The 15,265-nt window shown below is 39.4% G+C and overlaps 1 protein-coding gene across 8 annotated transcripts in view; it reads left to right on the plus strand.

The window, feature by feature from the left end:
- Window positions 1-15,265, plus strand: part of AFF2 (ALF transcription elongation factor 2) — a 486,005-nt gene that overhangs the window by 319,069 nt on the left and 151,671 nt on the right. For 4 of the 8 annotated variants that reach the window (XM_035288892.3, XM_035288897.3, XM_035288893.3 and 1 more), the window contains 3 exons: window positions 10,314-10,400; window positions 13,359-13,395; window positions 14,085-14,118. In XM_035288892.3, the coding sequence (XP_035144783.1) occupies window positions 10,314-10,400; window positions 13,359-13,395; window positions 14,085-14,118 (158 nt within the window). The remainder of the gene's footprint in view (window positions 1-10,313; window positions 10,401-13,358; window positions 13,396-14,084; window positions 14,119-15,265) is intronic. The other 4 variants (XM_035288895.3, XM_035288899.3, XM_035288896.3 and 1 more) reach the window with 1 other exon arrangement.

The raw sequence follows: 15,265 nt of genomic DNA on the forward strand, positions 1-15,265 counted from the left end.
GGGTGGGAGTAGGAGGGTAACAGGCTGTGGCATTGGGAAGAAAGATGTGAGTAGAGCCAAGTATGAAACTACTGGTTGGCAACTGGCTTTCGGGCAAGAGTTACAAATTGATTACAAGTAACGGTTGGAATCCCAGGTCTGAGAGATCCGGGTTTATATGTGTGTTGAGGATGGGGTAGAGTTCTCCTTGATCTACTTATGTAGTTCAAGACCAGTGTTTCCCTTGCACACCAGAACCTTCCTAGGTAAAGAGTTGACATTGTTCCCTTTGAATCTTCTATTTGGTGCTTTGCTAAATGTGTAGCCAGGAGTAAAAGTATTGATCTGGTTACCCCAAGAGATGTTTTAGGCCAAAAAAAGATAGAGGTTTAAAGAGGATTTAGAGACACTGGATTCTCAGAGGGATATTAGGGAACCGTGCAAGGGAGGGTGGGGGTAGTTGGAATGCACCCCTTCCTTATGGTTTGTAAATGTTTTGAAGTACAAATGTGGATGCCCTAAAAGATGTCAATTTTTTAGGAAACTATTACTAAAATAAACTTTTATAATAGTCTTCCTGTGTGATTGTTGCCTTTTAATTTTTTTAAAAAAATAAGACTACGTGGTAAAATCCAATAATTAGATTGGATTGATGTTTAACAAATACTTGATATACAATATCTTCTACATATGAATCAGTAACTACTTGTGCCTTATACTGACAAGTGGCTATTTACACCAGGGCACAGAGGGATTTTTGGGTTTTTGTACATACCGCTGGCCCCAAGTGTTCCCATTGAGTTTAGAATATTCTCCTTCTTCATCAAATATCCTTTTAGAAAAAGATATGCCTCTCACTTGTGCTGCATTTTTGCCATTGTTAATATGGAATACAGCTGCTATTTATTTTCCATTATTTGGAGGAATTGCAGAGAAAAACGAATCTGAGGAGAGGAGTGACTGTCCAGGCATTTAGAAATACTCAAACTATTAGGGGCTTGAAATACTTGGAGGGGGCTTTCTGAATCAATTTCACTGTGACTTAATAGTGGTTTTGATGTTGCTAAATTTAGGCTACTGCAAAGAATTTGATACCTCTGCTGGTTTATTTTTATTTTTATTGAGGGGTGTCTCGTGTAGGGGTGCAGTAGAGAGGGCCTGTGTTCAGTAGTTAGACTGACATCTTGTGATAGATTTGTTAGTTAATTTCATGTGAATGGGACAAACCATTTCTCTTTCATCCCCCGGCACTGTGATTCTTAGATTGAAATAGCTGTTTCAGAGGAAAGACAATTCCATGCAAATCATATTGAATGGAGTTTCAGCTGTGTTAGTGGCCTGGGACCTTATTTTTACTGAGCTTACGAATAATGAGAGAGCAAAGCTTATAGACAAGTTGTTCACTGGAGGTTTCTTTAATAGATATTACTTCTTTATTCCCCAGCAATTGAGCCTTTGTCCCTTCTAAAAGCCGTTGTCTCGAACTCCTCATAACCATTTTTCTTAATGTGGTAAGTGTAAACTACAAGAAAGCTATCATGTTTGAAAAGCTATAGCAGCCCTTAGAAATGGAATACTAATGCCTTCTGTAATTCTTTGAAAAGACTTAAACTGAGGATTGTGTGAAATGTATCCTTCTGCCCGCCTTTGCCTAGAGTTGTCATTCTCTGGTGCCTTTCACTTATAGCATAAGCTGGCTTTCTAAAGGACTGCTGTGTTGATGCATCGACAACGTAGTTCTCCAACAATGTGAAATCAACAAATCTTTTTGCTAATTTCTGAAGCATGATAACAAATTGTGCGTTATTCTCTAAAAAAAAATAGAAAAAATCAACTCCGATAGGGTTATTTTAATTCTACTTTGAATGGTAACTGGTAATTGTTATTACTTTACTCTCATTCCAATTATGAATACTCTAGCTACCTAGAGTGCCCCCAGACCCTGTACCTGGACCTAGTCTAGCCTCCTGGCTGTTAGATGCCTTGCAGGGAGTAGACACTCAATAAATGTTTTCTGAATGAATAAAATTAAATATAGATTATTAGATATGGTGCTGGAGGAGAAGCCCATGAAGGTGTGTGAGTTTTATTAAATTGGTTTGCCTGAGCTGGTGCGAAAGGAACAAATTGGAAGTTAACCATTAAGAAACATCTCATGCTGTGAGGATATAGCATGCCATTCCATCTTATGAAGTGACTTTGAAAGAATAAAAAATTATGGCTGCAGTATTATGAAAACCTAGTGAATTATCTCAAATTAGTATATTTTAAGTGATGGTTGTTGGATGTAGTTGATGGGAAAATAATTTGAAGCAGAAGAGCTAGAAGGTCAGTAGTGGCAGTTAAAAATAACTTTTGAAAGGAGTTACAATTATCTGATGTCAAAATTAGCCTCTTTTAAGAATGTAAGAAACAGCTTCATCCTGTGTATACCTATGTAACAATCCTGCATGATCTGCACATGTACCCCAGAACTTAAAGTATAAAAAAAGAAAAATATACCTAATTATTATTTTAAGTTATGATAAAAAGCTCTCAAGTGGGATTTAAAAAAAAAAAATGTAAGAAACCATTTCAAGGGTTGGAAATGTTCAGAACTGGCCCTCAAGAACCTTCAGAATCCTGAGATACGTGAACTGGACCACTTAGCAAAAGCCCTCTGTCTCGATTCACTTTTGACTACTGCTCTTTGCAAAACAGTTTCTCAGTGGCCACTTCTTACATTTCTCACCTTTGAACTTGTGTTAATTTTGCCTGTATCAAACAAGGCTAACAATTCAGTGTTCAATCTGATAACATTTCCTAGTGAGATGTCCAGTCTTCTATTCTGACTGGTTCAACCTAATTTACACAGAGACGAAGGCCATAATAAAGATTAAAATTTACAAGGCAATCATGTGTTTAGGAAGTCAAATCCCTTCAGTTAGATGGGCTGTGGCCTCAGGTTGCTGCTGCTGAAAACTTTTGCCTAACTAAAAGTCTGGTCGAATTCTATCCAGTATATCACTATAGTGTTCTGTTCCCCTGTACTTACATTTGGAGACCTTTCTTTGCAGTGTCTGAATGTAGAATGCCCAAGGAGTAACTTGGCCAAAAAAGGATGCAACAATAGGCCCTGCACATGGTCATATATGTTCCTGTTGTATTTAGTGGGCGAAATTGAATTGATTGCATCTGGCAATGGCAAGAAGATGGCTTGATTGATTGCCTGATTGAATACACAGTGGAGATTCAGAATACTGATCACTATACTTCCCAACTGTATATTGCAATTAGGGCTCTTTTTCAATGGAACCCTGGTTTGGGGGCTGCCAGGATGAAGGCAGCCAATGTGAGCTGAACTTTTTGCATGTACAGTCCTGGGTCCGAAGGAGAAAAATTCTAGATTCCCTTAAACAACTGCCAGCACTAAACAGTTTGAATAAAGAATTCAATTATGTATTTGAAGAAACATTGCCAGGGTTTTTATACCACACCACTGAAATAATAAGTTAGTATTAGCAACTTTTAAGAGAATTGCATTTTGTGTTGACCCATTGTTATGCCATGATTGAGAAGTTATGTTTAACTTACCAGTTGATTTTATACTTCCTCTCTATGAGCACTTGCATGGAAATCAGAGGAGCAATCTCAGGAGACAGTCTTGACAGCATTCCAAACAGAGGAATATTCATTCAATTGAATGGAACAGAGTTTTGACCCCTAGAGAAGCTTGGCAGGAATGGTTAGTGATCAAGCCCAGGAAAGTCTATGGTTCCACTGTTGTTAGACTTTCTAAGAGCTGAGCAAACAGTCAGACAAATTGGGCTGTTAGCTGTCTCACTGTGAAACAATAGGCTCCCCTCAGCGTGTTCCCCCCACCCCTATTCCTGGGAGAATGAAAAATTTTCTTAGCCAATTTAGTCAGCCGTGTTTATGTGTCATGCAAAACAGCTGCTCCAGGTTTAGTTTTGCATTTTCTCATATGTATCTGACTTTACAGAGGTAAAGTGTGTGATTATCTGATTAGGTAAAGCAGTACAGTTGGTTCACAACCCCCACTCCACCACCTTTTAGGAATCCCTTTTCACTGTTCTAGGCAGAGGCCATTTCACCTTCAGAGATGAACTGCCTTCTAAGGCTGTAGCCTCCATGATTGGAAAGTTCACATGATTGGAAATTCTTAGTTTGAGCTAAAATTGGTCCCCTGACAACTTTACTTATACAGCCAGCCTTAACCTCTTGGTCCACAAAGCAGTCTCAAATCTCTTTCACATGAAAGCCTTTCATGGATTTAAAGACACTCCTCCCTCTCCCTTTTCTGTGGACTAAACTTTCCCTGTTTCTTTAATGTGTATGTATATAAGAGATGAGCGCTCCAATCTGTTGCCATTCTGGTAGCTGTCCCTTAGAGATACTGCAGTATTCCCATACCCCACTGAGATGGGACATCTAGGAGAGCACTCTGAGAGGGCCCAGAGAGGAAAAGATCAGTAGCACTTCCCACATGCCCTACTTCCTTCCAAGGGGAATTTCATTTGGAACAGCCAAGCTGCCTGACCCAGGGCAAAGGGCCCTGTCCTTCAGAAGTCTGCCTGAAGGGGATTAGTAGAGAAGCAGGCAAATTCCTGTGTCTGTAGAGGCTGCACAGCAGTGTGGCCACACTCTGGTACATCACACGGGGAGCAGCAGCCTGTGCAGATCACATCCAGACTGTGAATCCTTTTACAAATGTGTAGCTCCCTCCATGGGCCCATCATAACCCTACTCCTGCTATTGTTGTCCATTTTCTATTAACAGCCCCACTGCTGCTACAGATAAGGGTGCTAATGCCCCTGCCTGGCTTTGCTCTCCTATCAAGGAGAAGCAGAATGTCCTACAGGCTGGTTAGCAATTGATAGCAGATTGAGGGCCAAGGAAGGATTTGATTGCTGCTCTCCTGAATTCTAGCCCCAGGGCAGCCCTTTCTCTGCATCCTAAGGGCACTGTTGCCTTATTCCCTCACAACCTGGTGTTCAGCTGCTTCATTCCTCCATTTCTGGCTCCTCACAGAACTGTCAGGAACCATGGATACAAAGGTCCTAACTCATTCATTCAAACAAATTAGGTTTTCTGGTGAGTCATTAACACTGCCCCCCCACACACACATATCTGTTTTTGTAAATGCATGAGAGCCTTTAGATAAAGAAACAGATTCATCAGTCTAATAAGAAGACCTCAGTCACATACATGGGACATGTGGATTAAACGTTTTCAGGTTTACTTTAGTTTTGGAGAAGGAAAGATGCTGATGTTTCTTCATCCTTAGTCTGTGATGGCTTGTAAAGCTACTCAGTAGGATGCCTCTTGGGAGTACACTATCTGGAAAGCAAAACTAAAAAAGAAAAGAAAGAAAGAAAAGAAAAAAATGAAGGAAGGAAGGAGAGAGGGATGAAGGAAGGGAGGGCCCCTCCAATAGAAATCAGAGACCAAGGTGAGTTACCATGACTCATCAGTTATGTACTTCTGATTCCCTGCGAAAATATTAATAAACTTGAACCAATTTTGCAGATGTATTCTTCTATGCAACCATATTTTTATTTGAGCCACTCAGCTGTTCCCATCTATTCTTAATCACAAGAATTTGTGAATACTTTCAAAATTTTATCTATTACATTCTTGGTATTTCAGTAGAGGGAAGGGAGAAAGGTATATGCAAACCCTGTCTTGAGCCTTGGGCAGATCCCAAGCTGCCTGGTTGCTGAGCCAAGCATGCAGGCTGATACTGGCAATGCATAGCCATACCTGTTGGGCTGGTAGCAATGAGGTTTGAATGTGTACAACACTATATGGTTTCCAGAGCACTTGCAGACTTATTAATTTGCTTTTCCTTATGTCAATCCCCTGAGGTAGACAGAACACATAGAATCGGAGATGAACAGTATTCCTAACTGGAAGCACTAGAGGCCATCCACGTCAAAGTCCACATGTTATAAGCAGGAAAGCTGAGGCCCAGAGCAGAGAAGCAACTTGACCAGGGCCGCCTAGATGGCTTTTTGCAGAACTAGACTTGAGTTAAGCTCTCCCTATCTGAATACTTAGTCCAAGTTGCTTTGGGGGCTCTTTCTGACTATAACAACATCAATGAAATATGTGAACTATCATCACCATTCGCCTTCATTAAGGTGGGCATTTGAAAAATTGCCCTAATCATCTCTTCAGTTTGAGCTCTTTTATGCTAAGTACCTTAATATTTATGCTTAACCCAAACACATTATTTGAACAGCTACTATATGCCAGGTATAATAATGGCCCCTAAAACGAATACACACACACTCACACATACACGCGTGTGCCCACAAACACTGGTCCTCTCACTTCTGGTGACTTTCCCCACCACCTTGTTCTCTGCATCTTTGCTCATTCCCTCTCAAGGTGATTTGCTTGTCAGGCAGTGAGCTCTTCAAAGAGAGGTACTTGACTTTATCATTTCTACGTCCCAGTGACTGGCTTATAATGGCTACACATTAAAAATTAGTAGAACAAATGCAAACAATCCACCAAACAGATCTGCCATTTGCTATGTGACCTTGGACAAGTCACTTTACCTCTTTGTGCTTTGATTCCTTATCTGTGAAAAGGGTGTGAGGCTAATGCCAGCCTGTTTAGTTTTTGGTACAAAAAGACCAACCAATTACTTCCTACACACTAAGCAGGAGAGATGAAAGGTGAATAAGGTAAGTCTTGTGACAACGTACGAGTTACTTGAGAGAACAGCAATTCAGGTAGCTGTATGTTAGGTGAGTACAGAATCCATCTCAGGTTAGCAAAGCCTGGGACATAGACTGTCTTCTGCCCTCTGGCCTGTCGCATACCAAGCTCTTGTGTCTAAATGGGCAAAGCAAGGATACCTGCAAGTGGTTTTGGATTTCTTTTGAGTCCTAGCTGTGAGCTATGGTATACATAATATGGTGGAAATTGAACCTTTTGTGATTTTGTGGGGTTTGACTTTGGGATCTTCATATCACATTAACGCAAGTGTCTTCCTATTATTAGAAATTATGTAGAATGCTCTATCTCTTATGAAACCTATTCTTTGCCAGATACTAAAAGATTAAACAGTATTCCTTAGTCTTTTCTTCTTTGTCCATGTTAGTCAGTCTTACAAAGTGGAGACATATTTGTTATAGTGGAAAGAACGTGCACTCTTGTACCAGTAGCCAATCTTCACTTACTACTAAATGTAAGGCTGTGTGTAAGTGACTTCAACTTGCGGAACCTCCATTTCCTCAGCTGCCCATTGGGAGTATGAATTCCTTCTCTCTCTCTCTCTCAAAGGATCAAAGGATCCCAAACATGAAGTAGCGCTTCTTTGTGGAAGTTCAGACTAATCTCAAGTGTGTGTGTGTGTGTGTGTCTAACTTATTTTTGTTAAAAGAGAAGTGATTTTTGGTATTGTGTGCAGGTACTCATCATTGGATCCTATTGGTAAAAGCTGTGGCAACATTTTGGGAGCAGGGGCTCATTCCTACCTGATTCCTGGGTGAAGGATTAGTAAAGTTGGGAAAGAATGCATAGGTGTTCTTATCTTAGGAGTAGCAAGAACATAAAATGTATTAATATCCTTCAAGTGTTAATGAAAAGGATAACAATGGAATATCTGCTGTGAGCATGCCACACTTTACAAGTCTGACTCATTTTGAGAAGTGAAAGAGCTTGCTCCAAAGTCTTTTGCAAAAGATATTCTTTCAGGAAATTATGTTCCTTTAACTACAGCCTGCTACTGTAATCAAATGCATCAGCGGTAACATGGACTCAGTGTGCTGGTTCATGAAATTTCACATTTTCAAATACAGTTTGAAATCAGTTGTAATTGAAAAATACAAAAGTTTATGCAGTTTCACGTGGATTGGCCAACAGGGCAGTGCACTCCACTAGTAATTCAAGATAATCAGATTCTGCCTCAGAGAAAATACGGAAATCTAAGGGAAAAGCTACACCTTTGAGTAACTTTATTCTTCCCAGTGTCTGAAACACCTTTTAATAAACCCAGAGGCACACCTCTAAAATCAGTGGTGAAACCAGATAAAACTAAGCCTCTAATCAATTTAGGCATATCCAGTAGTTGCTGAAAACAGACAACACTCCTTTTTCAGACAGAGGCTTACTGCTGTTTTTTTGACTCTGACTAAATATGAACTATATTTTATTTATTTTGAAATAAATATATTTTGACAAAAATCATATATACTTACAGGGTAAAACAGGATGTTTTGATATGTATATACATTGTGGAATGATTAAATGAAGTTAATTAACATATTCATCACCTCACATACTTTTTTATGGTGGGAATATTTAAAATCTCTCAGCAATTTTCAAGTGTACAGTACATTATTACTATTAATAACTATAGTTACCATGTTATACAATGGCTCCTTCAAAATGAAACTTTGTATCCTTATACCAACATCTCCCCCATCTCAAGCTATATATTTTGAATGATATGACTATTTTGGAGACGAGCCTTAATCAGGAAAAACCATCTAAATTTTAAAAGACATCATGGAGTATTTTAAAAACTCATAGTAATTAGAATTTAGCTTTAAACTGTTGTCACATAGAGTGACTTTAGGGCTAGTTTTGATGAATACATAAGTAGGATTTGTCATAAATGTTATCAACTGGATACAAATGCACAGCTCAGAAACACTTGGAAGTAGTCTGTCTCTTAAGTAGGTTAAGCACCTCCTCTAAACTGTGTATGCATTTTTAATGGACTTACCTCCTCCTTTTTAAATAGTGCTAGGTGAAATTCCATCTTTGTCAGAATAATACTTACAAATTCTGCTTCAGCAGTCCCACTGTGAATGAATCTGTGAAGTATCTCTTCGCATTTCAGCTCTTCATACATCAAAGACTCTTTTTGAACTGAGTAATTATAGAAGGAAAAAAACACCTTGTTTTAGTGCTACCTGAGAGTTCTTATTATTACCTTTGAAATGAATTATGTTACTTTAAAGACCCCATAAAAACAAGTATCATGAAACTTACTCATTTAAAAAGACTGTCATAAACTTTGATCCCCTTCATCCCTCCCCAAATCCCTCCTTTATTTCTATCATGATTTTTGTTTAATGCTTAATGTTTATATATGGAAATGATGACTCCAACACATACTGACTCCCGCATTCCTGACAAAACTTATCATCTTTCTGTTGCTGGGATTCTGAGCATGTGATTTAATTATCTTTGTTCTTAGGGTAAAGCATGTTGGCCACATGCCCTAGAACTCGAGTAAGATTTGAACAGCATCACGTCCAAACTTAGTATTTGAAAGAGCTGCTGCTAACAGAGGGTGGGAGCCTCAGGGGCTTTTCCTGTTTTGAGACTTGAACTCACAAATACACTGTCTGTGTGTATGGCTGTGTGAAGCCGAGCTACTGATCACATAGTAGCCTTCTCTGTGAATGAGAAAGAATTCTCCTCAGCTGCTTCATCTTTGCATTGGAAAACCCACAATATGTGCATCACATGTCACTAACGGTTGGACTGTGTCCAGAGAAGATGAGTATCAGAAGTCAGTGACAGTGCTGTCCTCCCTTGAGCTGACAGATCACAACTGGACTAGGACACCATGATTTAGAAGTGCCCCAGGCAATCTGGAATTCCTCCTGGAAGCACCAAAGATAGTGACAGAGTGCAGAAATTGAGCATTAGAAGAAAAGTTGAAGGTTCCCAATAAATGATTGAAGAAGCTAAGAATGTCTCAGCCTGGCGAAGAGACCATGATAGATAGATTAGTCTTCCGACAGCTGAAAGCCTGTCATTCAAAAGAAGGAGAAGATGCATTCTGTGCAGCTCCAAAGTACAATCTGTAGGTAGAAGTTCCTGGGTGACAAGTTTTTAGCTCACAAAAAGGAAGAGCATCTGCTGGATGGTCCAAATGACTTTAAAATCACCTTAAAAATTAGGTCAATTGGCCGGGCATGGTGGCTCACACCTGTAATCCCAGCACTTTGGGAGGCCGAGGCAGGTGGATCACCTCGGCCTGGCCAAGATGGTAAAACTCCGTCTCTACAAAAATATAAAAATTAGCTGGGCATGGTGGTGGGTACCTCTAATCCCAGCTACATGGGAGGCTGAGGCAGGAGAATCGCTTGAACCTGTGAGATGGAGGTTGCAGGGAGGTGGAGATTGCAGTGAGCCTAGCTTGCGCCACTGCACTCTAGTCTGGATGACAGAGCAAGACTCCTTCTAAAAAGAAAAGAGTAAATTAAGTTAGTAATTATAAAGGACCTACTCCATTTAATGCCAAGAAAGGGCTTGATTTTCTATGTGCCCTGAAATAAAGTTGCTTTATTTTTCCCCATCAGGAGATGACCCATTCCTGGCCTACTCCTCTCACTGCCATGCATACTGCTGGACACTCTGAGCAGAACACATTTTCCATCCCAGGACAGGTCAGTTCTCCTCCTTCCTGCATTTTTCTTTGTGCTATTTTAATTATATCAATCTTCGAACTGGCTTCTCAGTGACAAAAATGCGCTTGGTCTTCTAGTGCCATAAAATCTAGACTCTTTCTCTCACCCCTCAGAATAGCAACATGAAGATCATTTTTATTGAAAGTGAGTCTTTAAGATAATATACACACAGATACTGGCATGCATATCTTAACTCCATAGGGTGTTGTCCAAGTCACTGTACCTAGAACAGATGAATCAGAGATTGAAGGACTCATCCTTTAAGAAATATCAGATAGGTGATGGAAAAACAACATTCAAGATTTTAAAGTTACAAAACCTGTACTCTTTAATGAACTGATTTCATTTTTATCACTTTCCAGTTCTTGCTCACAAGAAGATGGATCTTTACGAAACACCACATCACATTGACAGAGCTTTTTCTTCTATAGTTCTACTGTTAAATGTTTAATATTATTTTTATTCACTTTCTCTCAGTAAGATTTGCTTCTTTGCCAGCAGTTTTTAAAATGCTCAGACATGGCTATTCTAACATGCTTTAAAAAATATATATATAATGTCTTCCTTTCTTCACCCATTCCTTTCTTCCTTCCATCCATTTATTCAGAAATAATTTACTGAGAATATACAATGGACTTAAAGTTAGGGGTGAAGAAAAATCCTCCACATGTTATCACATAGATCACAAAACAATGTAGTAAATGTCTTTATAGAGAAGATAAGACTCAGAGTAGTATCTAACACTCCCCTGGGGAGTTGAAGAAGTGCTCACCACTGATGTGGTGGCATTTAGAGGATGATTAAGATGCTGATGGGTGAAGAAGGGCCCAAGAGAAGAATACAGCATGCAGAAGACTAGCGTGAGCAAGGTCGTGAGAGATGAGGGTCATGCTGTAATGCATGGTGATATAAGGTCTCAAGTGGCAGAATTAAAGTTTGTGTGATGAAGAGAGTGGAAAGAGAGGAAACCTGGGCAAGTAGGTGCGTCTTTGGAAAGCGCCTCAGATACCACCTGATGGAGTTTGGACTTTGTTTGTAGAAGGACAAACACCCAAAGGAGAAACCCTTAGATTTTAGGGTAACGATTTTGACAATAACACTGGTCCAAACCTTGATTAATGATCTTCCTTCACCTATGAAAGAGGTCAGAACTAAATGAACCGTGTCCCTCACTGTCCCTGTATGGGTGTATGCTATTCCTTTTCGCATCCCCACTCACCCTCTTTAGGCTTCTGTGACTTATTGTCCTCCCTACCATCTCCAGCAAAGGGAGCTCTCCATCCAGTTCAGGACCAACACTTGGACAGCAATTGCAGTGTTTTCAGCTGGGTTCTCCAATTTTGGAAATAATTTGTGCAAGTTGCAAATTTGACATTTACAAGTGTGTACAATAGAACTGTTCTTTAAATGGGCTTTTGTAGTAAGTGCACAATTTAAAATCAGACACAATTTGCATTTTCTGTCAATTATCTGTGCTACCATCAACCCCATAATAAAGGTAGAAGCAAGTGGGCTAAAATGGTGAAAGCAAGAAGTCTATACACTCTCTCCTGTTTCATTTGATTCCTGCCGAAATGTTGGTTTGAAAGAAAAGTACGTTGTAAATAACAAGCAACACATATAATGGTACCATGTGCCTCATGTCATCATTTTTTGTGGACTCCTTTGCTATTCGTTTTCACCTGTCAATTTTCTCAGCGCCTGTGCCTCTAGAAGTGTTTCCCCTTCCTTGCCATCTTTGATTTGCAAATGAGTGGGAATCAAGTAGTCAAGCGTTTTAGAGTCCTTTGTCGAAAGACAGTGCTGTATCAGGGAGAGCACAGAAGCCCCTGAGCAGCAAACAATATGGGCTTTGTGACAGACAGCTCTTTCTCTAAGAGGTCTTTTCTGCCTCTTACTGAGTTTGTGTTAGTCTTCTGGAGTGGTGATCTTGCTGGAAGACAAATCTCTTGAGCAACAGAACCATAGTAAATACACTGGAAATTACACTTTTCATTAAAGCAAAGTGTTATAGTTCTTCCTTATTTTTTATAGAAGATAATGAATACTGTGAGCCTAGTTTATCTACAGAGGGTCAACATTAGGCTTAATAAATAGATTACTTGGAACAGTGACTGATAGAACTAATTCTTGTATTTACTTGAATTTATTGTCTCCAGTTTTAGAACACCTGCTTTGTGGTTTGTACTGTTTCTCTTCCATCCACATGGTGCCATGTGTGCCCTGAACATTACTGTAATGCTTCCACCTTCAAGTTTTGTCATATCCACACAGGTGTGCCAGACCCCCAGCAAGGCAGTATGTGCAAATCTGGATTTCTCAAAACAGTGAATGAGTTGTGTATAGTGTGACTTTCAAATCAAATTTAACTTCCTTTAAATAACACAGTCCACCAACATTTGACATTGCTTCCTATACTTCAACAGACTTGCAATGCAGTTTTAAGAACACTTCTTATACACAAAATGAGGTACATCTGTGCAATGTGTCATAAAAAGTTGGATCTGTTTCTGTGAAAGGGAAAAACTGAGCAAATCTATTAATTATGATCTTGTTTACAGTTTTAAAACAAACACGATTGTTTGACTCAAGCCCCCTGTACTCTTTTAGAGACATTGTTTTCCAGCTAAGTGAGAAATTATACACTTCAATTTCACACACATGGGTCATTTGTTCCCATGTTACACACATTTCCAAATAGTTACCAGTCTTATAATTTTGATTAAATGGCAGTTATGATCATGTTGCAGCAGGTTTGGCTGGCAAATATTTATCCTTCAAACAGAACTATAGACAGAAGCTTAATTAATGGAATTGTTAACAGCAGTTTCCTATGTGCAAACATTGGTCAACTATATCTTCAGCAATAATTAATACACCGCTATTCTCCTTGTGTCATTTAACTAATGTTTGTATCATATATGTTCTTCCTTATAGGAATCGCAGCATCTGACCCCAGGATTCACCTTACAAAGTAAGTGGTTTTGAAAAATCCTTCTTAGTCCAAACATCCATGTCCTCTGCTCCCTCACTTTTTCCTTTTTCCTACTCAAATTCATTAAAACATGAAAGAACAACAATAACAAAAAGTTACTTTAATGTTAATTTTTAGCTCTGTAAGTGAGGCCAGGCAAGGTGGCTCATGCCTGTAATCCCAGCACTTTGGGAGGCTGAGGCTGGCAGATCACGAGGTCAGGAGTTCGAGATCAGCCCGGCCAACATAATGAAACCCCCATCTCTACTAAAAATAGAAAAATTAGCTGGGCATGGTGGTGCACGCCTGTAGTCCCAGCTACTGCAGAGGCTGAGTCAGGAGAATTACTTAAACCCGGGAGGCGGAGGTTGCATTGAGTGGAGATCACGCCACTGTACTCCAGCCTGGGCAACAGAGTGAGACTCCATCTCTAAAAAAAAAAAATAGAAAAAGAAAAAAAGAAGTAAGAAGATGCAAAGCTTGTCTGTCTGTACCTGGCCTTTTTCACTTAACATAATGCGTTCCATTTCCATGATAGATCTAATTGGTTCCCTTTTTTTTTTTTTCCACCTATTACTTATCGCAAGAAGGTAACTTGGGGTATTGAATGTTTGGAGATCAATTTAATTCAGAGTAATCATTTGACAGTAGAAACATGAACAGTAATTGTTTATATCTTTTCTTTTCAGAGTGGAATGACCCAACCACCAGAGCTTCTACAAAGTCAGTATCTTTCAAATCGTGAGTGGTTAGATTTCCAAATCAGGCCTTTTTGGGGATATTTGTCAAGGAAACAGTGCCTTAGTGTTGAGCTAATCTTGTTCTTTCCTCTGCTCCTTGGAACTATGAACCTTGACTCATAACAACATGTAGTTTGGTTGGGGTGTAGGGAGAATCAGATTTGTCATCATCTTAGTCTGCTTGAACTGCTATAACAAAATACCATAAACAACATGGCTTATAAACAACAGAAATTTATTTCCCACAGTTCTGGAGCCTGAGAAGTTTGAGATTAATACACCAGCATAAAGGGTATTTTGTGAGGGACCATTTCCTCATAGAAAGCTGTTTTCTCACTCTGATCCCACATGGTGTAAGAGGTGAGGGGTTTCTCTCAGGCCTCCTCTTATAAGCGCACTAATCCCATTCATGAGGGTTCAACTCTCATGTCATGATCCCCTCCCCAAGTACCCACCTCCTAATTCTATCACTTTTCGGGTGAGGATTTTAGCATATTAATTTTGAAGTGATTCAAACAGATTATAGCACGCATAATAAGTAACAGTAAAACGAATGAGATCACCATCAGGCTTTCTAAGTGTGTAGACACAGACCAGGTTGATACCTGGGATGTGAAAACAACTGTGATTTCAGTGAAAAAAGAAATCTCTAGATGGTTTGTTTCCCACATTTTAACTAGTTGTTCAAACACTGTATAATTTCAGCTAAAGACATTATTTTACAAAATATTCAGCCACCACTGACTGGAACGGACAAGGGACATATCTAAGTAGCCATGATTGCACATGAAATGTGAGTGAATTGCTATGGCCAGTTAGCCCATGACCTCGCTATTTACAGGTCGTCAGGCCTGTATATTAAAGACAAACAAGGGCATCCAGGAAGAGCCTGGAATAAGATATTACATGATGGTGGGTTGAAGTTCTGAAGCCAGTGCCCTGCAATTCACTCAGCACTGTCTTCATTTTTTATTAATGCTAACTGAAGGAGGGGTTTGGAGAAACCAATTTCCTCAGATTAACTATTGTAGATTTTCTAATATCCATTTGTCCAAGAAAGTATCAAGGGAGTATTTCTCTCACAACTTCTTTCGTACCTAATAATAGAAAATGGAAGTCGACTTTTCTGT

Source organism: Callithrix jacchus, chromosome X (assembly GCF_049354715.1).
Source record: "Callithrix jacchus isolate 240 chromosome X, calJac240_pri, whole genome shotgun sequence".
Lineage (NCBI taxonomy): Eukaryota > Metazoa > Chordata > Mammalia > Primates > Cebidae > Callithrix > Callithrix jacchus.